At 39.4% G+C, this 14,439-nt stretch overlaps 1 protein-coding gene across 6 annotated transcripts in view; it reads right to left on the reverse strand.

The window, feature by feature from the left end:
• ptprfa (protein tyrosine phosphatase receptor type Fa) overlaps positions 1–14,439 on the reverse strand; it is a 344,773-nt gene that overhangs the window by 126,977 nt on the left and 203,357 nt on the right. For 5 of the 6 annotated variants that reach the window (XM_086224174.1, XM_086224172.1, XM_086224173.1 and 2 more), the window contains exon 5: positions 12,651–12,839. In XM_086224174.1, coding sequence (XP_086080300.1) covers positions 12,651–12,839 — 189 coding nt within the window. Of the gene's footprint in view, positions 1–3,954; positions 3,973–12,650; positions 12,840–14,439 lie in introns of all 6 variants that reach the window. The other variant, XM_086224168.1, reaches the window with a different exon arrangement.

Consider the following 14,439-nt stretch of genomic DNA (forward strand, 5'->3'; position numbering starts at 1 on the left):
TCTAGCTTGAGCCGAGGACTGGACAAAAGGCTGCTCTTGAACTTTTTCCAGTGGGTACATTTGGTCTCTCTGTGTCCTTTTTTGTTGTCACTAGCTCCGTCAGGGTAACTGTTCTTGGCTGCATTAAGAACGGAGGGTTTTGAGAGCAAATTTCATCCAAAATCACATGAGATTATCAATATTATATGAAATTCATTTTTTAAGGACTCTAAAATGACTCTTATGCTTTGGGATGGATTATGAGCTTCCAAGAGGCATATATTCACTCTGGACCAGATTGAAATCAGCATAAAGGGATGCTTCTGGAATTCCTTTTCCTTTTAAAAGTATGATTCTAGTTCAAGCTAAAATAATCAGAAGGAAGCAACAGCTCTGCCTCCCTCTGTGAATCAGAAGTGTCTCAGCATAGTTTGTAGTTATGCTGAAAGTCATACATTAACAGAATTATTGTAATAATTATCAATATCAGAAAAATGTCGAGGTCATTTGCATTTATCATATGAGAGGTTGAATGAATGTTCATCGCGACAGGCCTAAGCTCGGGTGAGCTTTTAACTGTTGGGTATAATGACAACTGTTGATTTCTGTATTAACATGGCTGCATTATTTTTGAAATATTGCTGCATTATATTTTTCCATAGAGCAGTCTGCAATTGGTATTTTTGAATGCCATTGATGGTCCTCCAGTTGAAATGTGGAGAAGATTTCATTCAAATAGCTTCAATCTAAGAAATGTTTCAGTACGTATAAATAGTAGCTAAACAGATCTAAAATAACCTCTATATCTAGTTGTTTCTTCTTGTGAACTCGTGTCCTCCAAAGCACTTTTTTCTGCATGTGGCTGTGGTATCTAATTGTTTTCAAAGAGAATATCTCACTTTTACACAACAGATGTGTAAAGCTACAGATGTGTACAGCCACAGATGTGTGGTATAGTGGTGTGGTGCAGTCGCAGATTGTAGGGAGGGTGGTGCAGAGCTTTGCATAGCCCCGTAGGTAAATAGTTATGTCATGAAATTTATTCACACAGAAGGCAACAGCGTTTTGGATTCACTGTCAAGGTCTGATGTCAGAGTCAGGTAGCCCATGCAGGAGATTACAAGTCTCTGGACCAGAACCTGAGCTGAATTTTGTGGCTTCTGTAGAGGGATATCCTACGGGTATGGGTGTCCAGAACCCCCTGAGGTTCTTGGGAGTGTTGGCAGGTTATTTTTGCCCTGTTTACTCTGTCATCCAATCACATTAGTAATTAATAAAAGAGGAGTTATTGAAACAGGAGACTGTGCATGATGTTTCCTCACCCTCAACTCCAATGAATCCACACAACCAGAAATGTCTATGTTTTCTCTTTCAGTGGTTCAGTCTTTATTTCACCCTGACAAAGGATGAGAGAAAGTAGGCCTAATCTACTTTGTGGTGACATTTAAACTTCTGCGTACCTTTTGCATCATAGCAACCAGGACTAGAGAATATTTTTACGAGATATTCTTAAATTCTCTCCTCTCACTTTGACAGGTGACATACAATCTGTACTTACCTGAGACACTGGTTTATCTCCCTCCGTATTAAAAAATGTCATTACAATGTCACATCCTTTACATAAACATTTTTCAGTCTGTTGTGAGTAGCAAGGTTAAATTTAAGACAGACAGCATGAATGTATCTTCAGCATTTATGCAGTATTAAACAATGGCTGTGGATGTGACACACATGCAGTTCTGCAGTAGACAAGAAAAAATGTCATAAAATGTAAAAACTGATTTCTCAGAATACATTATTGAAATGCATCATGGGATGGCTTTTAACACAATGTTAATAGCTGGTTCTTCAAAAAAGAAGTCAATGGTTGATGATATAACTTGTGAGTAGAAGCATCCTCAGTGGATCTGGTGCAGACAGCGAGCCCTGGGATGGAGGACGAGCAACCTTCATCTGGGATTCAGCCAGAAAGGACATTTTGCCTGAGATGTACAGCCTCAAAATACTCATGCATTCTCATTTTTCACAACCTCCCCCCCCCACACACACACACACGCACACACACACACACTATGTTACTTCATTTTTACACCACAAACATGTCAGAATGATAATGACACAACTGTGTCCTCTCTTTTTTTCAAAGCTCTTAACTGTCTCCCTTTGGGGTATAAGTCTAGGAGACTACAGACCAGCCCTCACATCGGACTGTGAAGAGGAATGTGAGCTGCAGCCGCTACATCTGTCTCAAATGATTTTTGTCTACCTTCCTATTTTCTGATTAGCATTTCCTTCACTGTACTTTAAGTACCCCTGGATTGTAGAATTATTTTAGTGGAAAGGGCTTCATTCTCTCCTGAGAACGGCAAACAGATGCAGGTGGGTGTGTGCTCTGGTCAGTAAACCAGCGCTGCTTGGACTTGCTGGAATGACTTCTTCCAGATGATGACTATGAAGCTGTTGGAACTTCCTCTGCCCTTCAGATGTTTGTAGCAACATGCTTTCCATCTCTCTCCGCAGCCTCCAACAACAGTATTGTGTAAGATGGATGTCAAATGTCAGTGCTTTCAAAACACACAGCTCACAGACTTTGCAAGTGGTCTTCAATCACAGTATTTTAACTGGCTCACTGCCATCACCCATCAAGGAAAATCTTTAAAAAATTCACAATTCATACATATGAGGAAGAATACAATGTAATATTTTATGTTTGTGAAAGACAGCCACTCATTACAACTCAAAGCCGTATCATCCTTGGGTACTAATGTGTCCCAACAGCCTGCAGACTGCCATGATGCCAAATGGATGGATTGTAAGGTTGTGTTCACACCTCAAGTTTGGTTCCTTCTGTCTGACCTCTTGCAATTCATCAAGGACACCTTCAGATGAATTCTGGTGTGATTCTAAAATAAATTGTAGGGTGGTGTGGACTGAACAACCACCACAAACTCACCTGAAACTATTTGTCTACCAGGAATTGTATTGCAAGTGAACCAACTGATAAAATCTGGGTTCTGGTTCCTGGGTTTGCTTGTTACACATTTGTGTGAACAGGAAACAACCAATGGTAACATTAACATGACCCAGTGGATAAGAAATCAAGTGATTACACTGATTAATTGCAAATAAAAGGTTCAAGTGTGTCATCCATTCAGAGAGTTAATACTACCTGCTGCGACATTTTTGTATTTTCCTCATTGGACACCAATAAAATACCAAGGTAATGAACAAACAAGAAAAACAAGTATTTACTATGTCACCATAAAATGGTTACTAATATTAATTCTCCAAAGAAATGACCTTGCTAGTCATTTCAATTTACGTTTTTAAATATCACAATTTCAAGAAATGCAACATTTCATGTCTAAATTATAAGTGTCAATCTCTTTTTCACTTACTGCAAAAACAGGAGAACTAAAACTAAGAGCAACTGTTTGAGATATGAACCACAAACTGAGCCCAACTCACAATCCTTGACAGGCATGACAGGTGTGAACACAACCATTCTGATTACTTTAGCAGGCTCTGTAGTTTGACTTTAAGTTTGACAGTCTATTTATAATTCCTCTAGATACAAACTGGATATGGACACCTTTAGCTAGTTCATTCATTGTCAGTTCTCATATGAAATCATTTCTCAATAATAAATATAAGGTTTTTAAGAGAATTGTTGGTCCTTTTTTTTTTTTTTTTTTTTTTTTAGCTCCCGACTGTAAATTAACAATGGCGTCAGCTATTAGTACCTAGAAGTAATTGCCTGTGTACCAGCCTTTTTGACAGCAGGGCTGGGCCATACACTTAGTAAAGGTATGTGCTGAAGGCAGAGAAAGTATCCAAGCAAGCGCAGAGGACAGAGAGTTGGAGATGGAGACATTGAGGTGAAAGGAGGTAGAGGAGGATGGAGGCAGTGGAGGACAGGGATCATTGAGGGGTAGAAGAGAATGAGTGGATGTTTTCTGTACCCAGCATTCTTACCTCTGATTGGTGTACCACCTGGTGAGGTAATTTGAATGCAAATAAGATTAAAAAGAAGCATTAGTATAAAGGGAAAGAGATAGAAGCAGAGAAAAACAAGAACAGCAGGAGAGCAAAGAGAGGGAAAACAGTGGAGATAAGAGTGACGGCTCTTCTCATCAATTAATCCATAAACATGTCAGGTATGATTGACTTTTTATTGAGTGTAAGCCATAGTTGAGAGTCAGAAATAATTGTTGATTAACTGTAAATCAATTGTTTTAAAATGAACCAATCAATTTCATTGAAAATATCAAAATGTATTCATGCCGAAAACCATTACCATGCAATTACAAGACTTGGAGGTATTTTTCCCACAAGCTCTGGAAATGATTCAGTAATGTATACGTTGGAAGTGAGGCAGCTAGTCTATCATTTGTGTATCTCATTTATCTCAAAATGTGCTTATTTGCACACCTGCCTATTTGCTCAACAGTGCGGGCATCCTGTTGTGATCATAAAGCTCCTTATTTCCCACACCTGCAGTTTTCCCTGCCGGCACCTGGCTATCAAGCACTTGACCCCTCATTCACCAACCACAGGCCTGTTTTGGTTCTTACCCAAAGGCTTTTTTCCCCTTCCTGCATCCTGCCACAACAAGTCAGATAGGACACGAGCTGCCTTTTACTCTGATGCAATTCAAAGAAATCTGCTCTTGTGTCCTGGAATACACTGATGTTGCTACTTCAGTGGAGGAAAATTGGACAATATTGCTCTGGAATGAGCACATTATAAATGCACCTGATAACAGGTGTCATGTTATTGGGGTCATGTCATCCTTTTTTTTTTTTTTTTTCTTTTTCTACATTAACAGAATTAGATGAAATAGAAACATTTGCTGGAGTCAGTAAAACGTGTTATTTTGCCAGGAAAAATTGACCAGCATAGCCAAGATTGATAGGACATAATACTCAGTAATGTTTCAAAATTACATTTACTTTCCACCTTAGCTGTATCTAAAATTTACATTCACATAGATCAGCGCTATTTTCAGTGTGAGACACGGCGCCCTGGTGGGCAATGGAGGCACTGCAGATGGGCCACAAGAGCTAATTTACAAGAAGAGCTCAACAATGATTGCCCACTTAAACTGAACAGCTCTGGTTCTTGAAGCCCAATTCTCATTTATTTTCTCCTTCAACATTTCTGCGAATTTTTAGTCTCAAACCAGGACCCAAACCAACCAGCGGGCAGATGAATTGTGACCACAAAATATATATATAAACCATTGTAGGCAACATTCTTGACTTAATGTCATTTAAAATAACTAAATTTTAAGACTATCTGATTGTTCAACTGTCTTTGCAGATTGTTCCATCTTAGGCATCATCTCGAAGGATCTTTGAAACTTCGGAAACTCAAAATGGCAGATTGTTTTTCCATGCCAACGGCACGCTCTACCAATCAGAAGTCACTGATACAATACTTCTCCATGAGATGACAACATTTTTTTATGTAGCAATGCTGATATTTTAGGAACTTAACAATTCTGTTGGAGGGGATACTATTGTTTTACAATGTGTGATGTGTCGACCTTAGATGATTATAGATTGGATCAGCTCCTCAATGGAAACTATGACTAGGATTTTAAGTTCTGGAACCACACTGTTGAGCCCTTTTTGATTTTTTGTTTGAGATTGAAAGTAGCATGAATATATCTACTCTGGAGAATATAACTAGGATTTTAAGTTCTGGAACCACACTGTTGAGTGCTGTTCAGTTTTGTGTTTGTGATTGAAATGAACATAAATACATCATGTTGATACTGGGTTGGATATTATGAAGGTGTACGTGCCACAGTTTGCATTTACAGTAGCACTTTCATTGATAGCTTTACAAATTGTGAGCCTATTGTTAATGTTCACTGCATAGGTTTAGGCCCACATTCACATACAATTCTTCCTGTTGATAAAAATATGTAATTTTATCTTACTCTCATGTGCTGATGTTGTAACTTTCAGATTTCAAATTGGGGATGGATGACCTGTATTGTTACCCAGAGGACTCATTGTTTTGCCACCCAGAAATAAAGCAAACAATAAAATCAAAAAAGAAACAAAGCAATTTGCCCAAAATTTAGAAGAATAATATGAATGATGGCTGCCTTCTATTTACAATTCCCAGTTGTTGGGTGCTGATATTAGTCAAGGTGGCTGATGTTGCCTCTCGAGGTAATTAATGGAAAGAGCCATTGAAAATGTTATCACAGCATCATTCAGGTGCTAATCAATGTTATCTTCTTGTCATAATTTATTCCTTGTCCCCTTTATTTTAATATCACATTAAAAGCAAATCCTCATTTTATAAGCGTACTTCTGCTGTTAGTATGAATTTGTAACGAGGCCATTTGGGCATATCAGGTCATATGCAGCAAACGGTGGAGAGGAATGATTACTATGCAGATGCCAGACATCTGGATAATAAACCAAGCCACTCTTGAGCCAACCCAAAATCAAAGAAGTGTCAGAAAGGCAGAGGGATAGCAGGAAAGGGGGCCCTGGAAGCTGTGTGGACCCTGGGTGGGCAAGTGAAGGGGACATCAGCAGCTTTCAAAGGGCCGGGCTTGGTAATACTGAGACCTGGCATGACTTTTCTCCACAGTTGTCTATAATAAATGTCACACTATTAGACCAAGAAAATTGAAGGTGTCATGACAGATTTCGGGTATCATTGTGAAAAATAATTAAAGTTGATTATATTTTCACAATGTCTGGATTGGAATGTTTTGTGGTTAGTTGAAGATATCAAAGCAACCAGCAACATAGCATCATGGTTTTGTTCATTTAGTTCTTCCCAAACAGAGTTAACGAAATCCCAACAAATAGCCATCACGTAGCAATGTGACTAGCTTTTATAGGGGACACCCACTGATTTTATAGATCACAGATTTTATACAGCAGTTGTATTGCTAAGCAGAGTGCTAACAGCCTGTGAGGACAGTTATGCCCTCTGTAGCTTTACGAGAACTTTATCAAGCATGAGAAAATAACTCTAATGTCACGGAGTGCTCATCAATTTTACTTTGAGTTTGAACTTGCAGAATACATATTTTTCCCAGAAAACCTTTGGGAGAAAAGACGTGGACTCTCAAAAGTCAGGGGGGATCTGAACCACTGAATTTGTTGCATTCCAGCAGTTGTAGCATCCAGTGTTTTTCAAGCATGCTCTGACACGTGACACTGTGTGGTTCAAAAGTTTATTACAATAATTGATGCTCATACTCAGTCCAGAGACATTTGGTTTCCAAGCCAACCAGTTATGGACCTTTCTGTAGCCCTGCTGGTCCATCTATCACCATAACATTTACATGACAGACATCATTAAAAATGTTTGACTGCAGAAATCCCCACAAGCTTCATCAGTTCCATCTCTCTTTATTATATGTTACTTCAAGAGAGCTCTTCCCACTTGTATTTTTCCGTTGCATTCACCAGTAGCTGTTCATCCAATCCCGATAGTCACTCTAAGCATGCGTTGTGCCGCAGACCTAATTAGAGTGTATTACATAAATAGATTCAATTAGCTCACAAGGAGTGACTGCACCAAATTATCTCCAGTTTGGGATAAATGTGCATTCATGAGAAAATTAGAAAATGGGGAAGATCCAGCCTTTGAGGGGGATATACAGAGCACCTGTCGAACAAGCAATATCCCTCTCGGGAAAATCTGAGCTGTTTTTGTTTTAGCAGCACAGAGAAATAGGTTTGTGAAACACAAATATGCAAAACATGCTGTTGCGGAAATAAGTCACCTCAGAATACATCATTTGGGTCAGAAAAGAGTGATGTCACTTATTTGAAAATTCGCCATGTAATTGTTTTTTGAATGAGCCCAGGGTCTTTCTGTGTGGAATTTGCATGTTCTCCCTGTGCCTGCATGGGTTCTCTCTGGTACTCCAGCTTCCTCCCACAGTCCAAAGACATCAAGAGGGGACGAGGCTGATTGATGCTCTAAATTGACTGTAGGTGTGACTGTGAGTGTGAATGGTTGTCTGTCTCTATGTGTTGGCCCTGCGATGAACTGGCGAACCCGTCCAGGGTGAACCCTGCCTCTTGCCCGAAGGCTGCTGGGATAGGCTCCACCCCCCACGATCCTTAACAGGATAAGTGGTCGAAAATGGATGGACAACATTTACTGATAATGTCCGTACTGTAACTGAGAAACATCAGTGAGGTTGTTTCGGGGCTGACAAATCGTTGATAAGTTTTCTATAATCTGACAGCACTTATAGACCACATGCTGGAAATTTGAATGTGAATGTGTGAAATAAAGTCCACTCAGGCAAGTCTCACCATTCGACAGCCATCTTGGTAAAGCCCATGACAAGTTATTTCAGGGTGACACGCCTCCTCACCAAGAGTGATGACTATAATCCTAAATATGTCATTTTTTAAAGTCATTCTAAGAACAGAAGATGGTGGAGTCCATACCACAACTATAACGAAAATAGTGAACAATATTGTTGGGATCAGTTTTGGCTTGATTTGTGCAATGATTGATACAGTGACAGCAAAACAAAGTACACACAAATTCACAGGAACTCAGTCTCACTAATCATGTTTTCTATCTATAGAGGATTGTATCATACTGTATATACACATCCACTGCTGTCAGACTGAGTGGTAACAAAGAGCAGATGGGGACACAACCATTACTTTGAAGCTCATAAAGTGAAGAAACCCCACTATTTGAAGCTAAAAGAAAAAAAAATTAAAAGCAAGCAAGCCTTCCTAATGTCTTGATGATTGACAGGCTATGAAACTGTTGTTGGCACCAACTTTGGTAAATGTTTAATTCTTGTCCATTATTTTCATTATTACTATTTTATTTTTATTTTATTTCTCTGTGCGATTATACAGCAGGGTACAGCAGATTCTGATCAATCAATATCGATGTTTACATAGTTAGAGTTGTTGATTCGAGGTGGGGATAATCACATCAGTTCAGGCAGTCTATGATCTGCTTCCCAGTCCATCAAACTTCCATGTGTGGGGCAAGGCAGATACACCAGCCTGCCAACTTTGCTTGAAATGGGGAACCCTAAGTCACATCTTTAGCTGCTGCACCAAGGCAATTGGAGATGGAAGGTACAGGTGGAGACACAATCAGGTATGATGGCAATCGCAAAAGCCATCAGTATGAGGATTGTGCAAACCAAGAAGATCAAGTCATCAGAGCAAACCATTGCTTTTATCAGGGCCGGAAAGCAGCCAAAATGGTCTGCAAGAATATCAGCAAGAATTCTGGCCTCAACAAGAAACAGGCAGCTCAAGTTCCCATAGAATATTGCCTTGAGACCTGATGTGGTTCTGGTGAGTCCACTAAGTGAATTTTGCCCATGGAGCTGACAACACCTTGTGGGGACCTCTTGGAGGAGTCATTCAAAAGGAAGCTCACCAGATATGATGGTCTGATCAGTAACTGTCAGCAAGGCAACTGGAAACCAAGATGCTTGCCAACAGAGGTTAGATGCACAGACTTTGCAGCCTGATTTCTATTCAGAGCCCTTAGCCTGCCAGGCATGCAGGGAGAGAGGAGCCATCTGCAGCTCCGTTGATGCCTAAGAGGGAGCCTCAAGGTGGCCGTGGATCAGAAGAGGTGAACCATGAGTAGCTAGCTTGCCAAATGGAAACAAGCTCGAGTCTGGTAACCCCAGGCTGGGTCACCTGGAGGAGGGGGAATAATGTTAAAGACCCAAAACCCCAGACGATTCCAGGAACGTCACTGAAGATATGTTCAGACATATCAGAAGATATATTTGCATCTGAATGAATTAGGACCAAGCCATACTGAAAGTGCACTTTCAGTTATCACCAGAATGAAAAACCGCATGTATAGAATCACCAATTAAATAAAAAACTTTGTGAATTTGAACCAAAATAAGTTCTAAAAGTATTGTCTTTTCCTTTGTTTATCACTACAACGAATGAAGTGGCATTGCACATTTCCCTATTCAGAATATTCAGAAAAATCATTTGACTCTATCTTCAGGGCCTGTGTGTGAATGCTCTTAACCAGTAATTAGGACGTTCCAGAATGGAATCATTAACATTTCCCCTGTTTGAGTCAAAGACGGAATTTCTCTCCCTCTGCTGAATCCTATGTCTATAAATCCGAAATATTTTTGGTAGTGCAAATAGCCTTTTGCCCCTAAAGGTTTCCTGTAGTCTGAACTCAAGCTGAACTCTTTAGTGTCTGTTGGTGATTTTTGCTTGCAGTGCAGCAATATTGCAGTGCTGAGCATCTGGCAGCTGGAGCTTGATGTTTTACTTCAGCATTGTTTACATGTAAGAAGCCTTGGCCTTCTCCTCTCTCCACATCACTTCACTATCAATATCTGGGGTGCAGTCATGCTGGTTGTAGTCCTTTAATGATTAGGGGGCAAAGCACAAGCATTAAAGGAGGACTTACAAATGACAAAAGACATTTTCCCTCTTTGTCACAAGAGAGCAAGGTTTAATTTGAAAAATGAAGCAATTAATGTTTTAAATGATCTTATACTCTTAATCAGAGTAACTAATTCAGAGGCAAATCTAATCCGTCTTTTACGTGAACACTACTGACTCATTATGGAGTGCTTACTTTACACATATATTTATTCCATTTTCCTTGTGGGGAACGGGATAACTCAGATTTGTATTTTAAAAGGCAGTCTGCCATCTGTGCTTGGCTGTTGTGGGACTGCATGAGACGAAGGGGGCCCTATGAACTAAATTGAAACAAATTGCTATGCTGTTCTGTTAATAATACATGACATGTTTGCCCTTACGTAAGACCCCAACTGTGGCTTAGGAAAATCCTGAGAGTGGACTTCAAAGCCCATGGTATCTAACAGCCTGTCTCTCTTTCTCTCTCTGCTCTGGTTGAGATGAGAGCAGCCACAGGAGGGTCCCCGAGCCCTCTGAGATGGGAAATCTACTTCTTTCTCCTGTACTGCACGGGCTGACAAGGCAGTTTGGCCCCGGGACAGCTGTCCCAACACTGTGCAGGTGCTTATGATTTTTGCAGGAAGCAAACCTTACTATTTTGTCACAGATAGTGTGAGAAAGCAACATGGACAGGCTCAATGGAGACTGATTCCCTGCTGTGTCTTCACCTCTGGATCCACGCAACCAACACCAGCCTCTGCTACCACATGCGGTAATTACAGGATACTGGTACCTTATATTCTTTTGATAACTGAGCCACTACAAGTGAGGGTACTACACTAAAATCCATATTTAGTATTTTAACCTGGGAAGAATACTTTCTGGAGCAGACTGGAGAAAAATGAAACTGGAATCTTTCTGTGATGATATCTTTCATCATACTCCTATGCGTCAGACAAAGGTTAGCTGTATTTCTGCCAACGGAATCAGGGATTTTCAGTGAGATGCCTGGGTATTTAAAGCTGTTGGTCTTTATTTAATTTCTTCTTAACCTTACCTACCCAAAAAGTCAACCACAGTGTTTTCAGTTAGCAGGAAACATTACTACAACATTGGCTAACATTAGCTAAAGTTTTAATGATGTAAAAGGTTTTTTGTTTTTTTTTAATCTAGCATAAAAAATATGTTTGACAGGTTTTTATTTATTTCAAATAATGTCTCTATAGTTTTAAATGTTTACTAATAGAATACATTTCAATGGCAACTGTCTGAGAAAGTTTTTGATTATTCTATATATCAAACTTTAGAGAGTGTTCAATGTTCCCCAACCTTGATGAATGGTCTGGGAACAAAACAAACACAAAAAAAAACTCCCTGCAAAAACATTACACATAATATTGTGAAAACTTTTCAAAGCACAAAAAAACCAAAAAATCAGCTGACTATTGGAATACAGATGCACAGATCATTCCTGATGTTGTCATTCCTAGGTTCATGCGCAAATAATTGCGTAACTTCCCTTAACACATCGAACAAATATTTCCTGAGAATCTGTTGCACATAGGTCACAGTGACTTCAACATCCTTATGAATCCTTGCAGAAACAATCCGGATAACATTTAGACCAGAAGAAGTGATTGAGACATTACAAATCAGTTTACCATGCTGCTTATGTAATTACTTGATGGTGGGCCCAAAACAGGAAACCTCTCAAAAAGGTTTGTGGATTTTACTTCCAGACACTCAGATAATCTGACCACTGTCGTTGTAGAATTTATGAAAGGTCATTAAGCAAGTTGTAAGTATTCATACACCTTAACCTGTCAACACATATATTGTGTGAGTGTGACGATGTGGTTATAGTTAGTTGTTTTCTTTTTTTGGTTGTTTTTTTAATTATTATTTCTGTCTTTTGCACCCAAATAATTGTATGTCCCCATCCTTCAGATATTTACAAAACCCTTCAGCGGAAACAAATTTTACACAGTTGTGTTAAATTTTCTAATATTTTTCAAATCCATCCTTTCAGAAAGGATAAGAAAATTACATCCCCTCATTACCATGTGACTGTTGGGTCACACCATATTTGGGTATGGTTTGAACCCTTTCATACCTTTGAAAGGATAATGAATGACTTGGTCCTTCCAAGGGAAAGTAATTATTGACTTTATGATTGGATGAGGAGCTATTGCATCAAAAGCTGATTTCTGCGCACACTTGAAGACACACAAGACTGTGGTTTACTATATTCAATGGCAAGATGTTAGCAGGTTAAGATCGATGCTTTACCTGAGCGTAGCTGCTTTATGCGCCCATTGCTGCTGCTGATGTCCACAGGCAGGAAGTCTTTGAACCAGAAAATCTCTGGATCAGGGTTGCCACTGGCAGCACACAACATTGTAGCCGTGCGTGTTCTCTCCACCACCTTGAGCTGGGGCCCCATATCGATAGTGGGGAAACCATGAGGGATCTGATCCTCTGTGAAAAAGAGACACACAAGTAAATATGGGCAATGTAACCTCAACTCCTGGATGTTACATGTGATTAAGACAGGAGCAAAATGTATGTTTCAGCCTAAACACTCTGGTGTAAGAGTTCCCTGCTCATCCCACAACCCTCAAGCTTGTTAGTGGCTGTGAAATTCAAACACAGTGAAATCTAAGCATAATGCAAATATTGCTGCATGGCCGCATGACTAATCCTTCCAAAGAATTACTTGTCATGGATCTGTGTGAATGAGAGCGAGGGCGATGCAATTTTATCCCAAGAGTGATGTGTTCTGACACTCATCATGCTCACATAGTGCGAGGCACATAATATGGTCAGTCCTCTAAAATTATGAATAGAGTACAAAAAAATCACAGGCCGAAAATCCCATTTCGCCGTTTTGTCAGGCATGGACAGACTAAAACATTATGCAGATTACATATATAATCTGTATAATGTTTACTTTAATATCATTTAATGTATACATTACATATACATAACATTTACTAGGGTAGCCTATGACCACATCCTGATATACGACATTTTCATGAGTAAAGGTATCAAATTTAGAGGAATATTACTGTATCTATTGCAACTGGGTATGAATACATGGCTTCTAAAATAATTGCATAGTTCTATTATGATAGTTAAATCTATATTGAGATGGATATTTTGGGATGCTGATTTTTCAAATTGTAACACACCCCCCTATTTAATGTTTTCAGTGGTAACTTCCCAAATGCCCCTTGAGGTACCATATGTCATGTCATGATAACTCTCTCTCCTCCTCCATCTTAGCACTTCACCACAGTGTCACTCTGCATGAAGTCTCTTTCGCAGCTGTGAAATGTTGTCCACATTAAAGGAGGTGGGAGGGGGGGGGGGGGCAGATAAACCTTGGGATGCACTCAGACCTGTCCACTACAACAGGATGTCACACCACGGACAATGATGAAGGCTTTGCTTGCTACCTGTGGACTCACCATATGTTGCGTTATTTAGCCTCCATGTAATCTGCATGTAGGTACATTCTTCTTCAGTGTATTTTTGTGTACAGACACATTTGGCTTTGGGCAGAAATGTTGATACTTTCCTGCAATTTGTGAATTTTACTGATAAAGCTTTATGAGGTGTGGTCTGTCCTAAAATTAAATGAGAGATTATGTTGTTAGTTAATGCACCCAAGACTGTTGAAAGATTAAAAAATGTTTTTTAATCAGGGTTTTGAAAATAACATTTATTTCAATTATTTCAAATGTGATAAAAAAAAAATTGTACAATTTGCAGGTCAACTGTAACCAGCGTAACTCTCTCAAATCATACTTTTACATTGTCCTTTTGAGCTTTGGTTGTAGCCACAACACCTTATATTTTCCTCTGCATAGGGGATCTGACTGTGAAAGAGCTGCCCAACATAAGTGGCTTAGTCAGCATACAGGATGGGGGTGGGTCTTGTCAGGCCAAACAAATAAAATTAGATTAATCACTTCATTAATATTAAGATTTAAACATGATGGTTTAAGATTAAGTTGCTACCTTCTTCAGGTTAGTAAATATTGATACAATAATAACCATTTGGTTAAGGTTAAAG

Source organism: Aulostomus chinensis, chromosome 14, assembly GCF_037954235.1.
Source record: "Aulostomus chinensis isolate RoL2024-O1b breed Wild chromosome 14, RoL_Achi_v1.0, whole genome shotgun sequence".
NCBI classification, from domain to species: domain Eukaryota; kingdom Metazoa; phylum Chordata; class Actinopteri; order Syngnathiformes; family Aulostomidae; genus Aulostomus; species Aulostomus chinensis.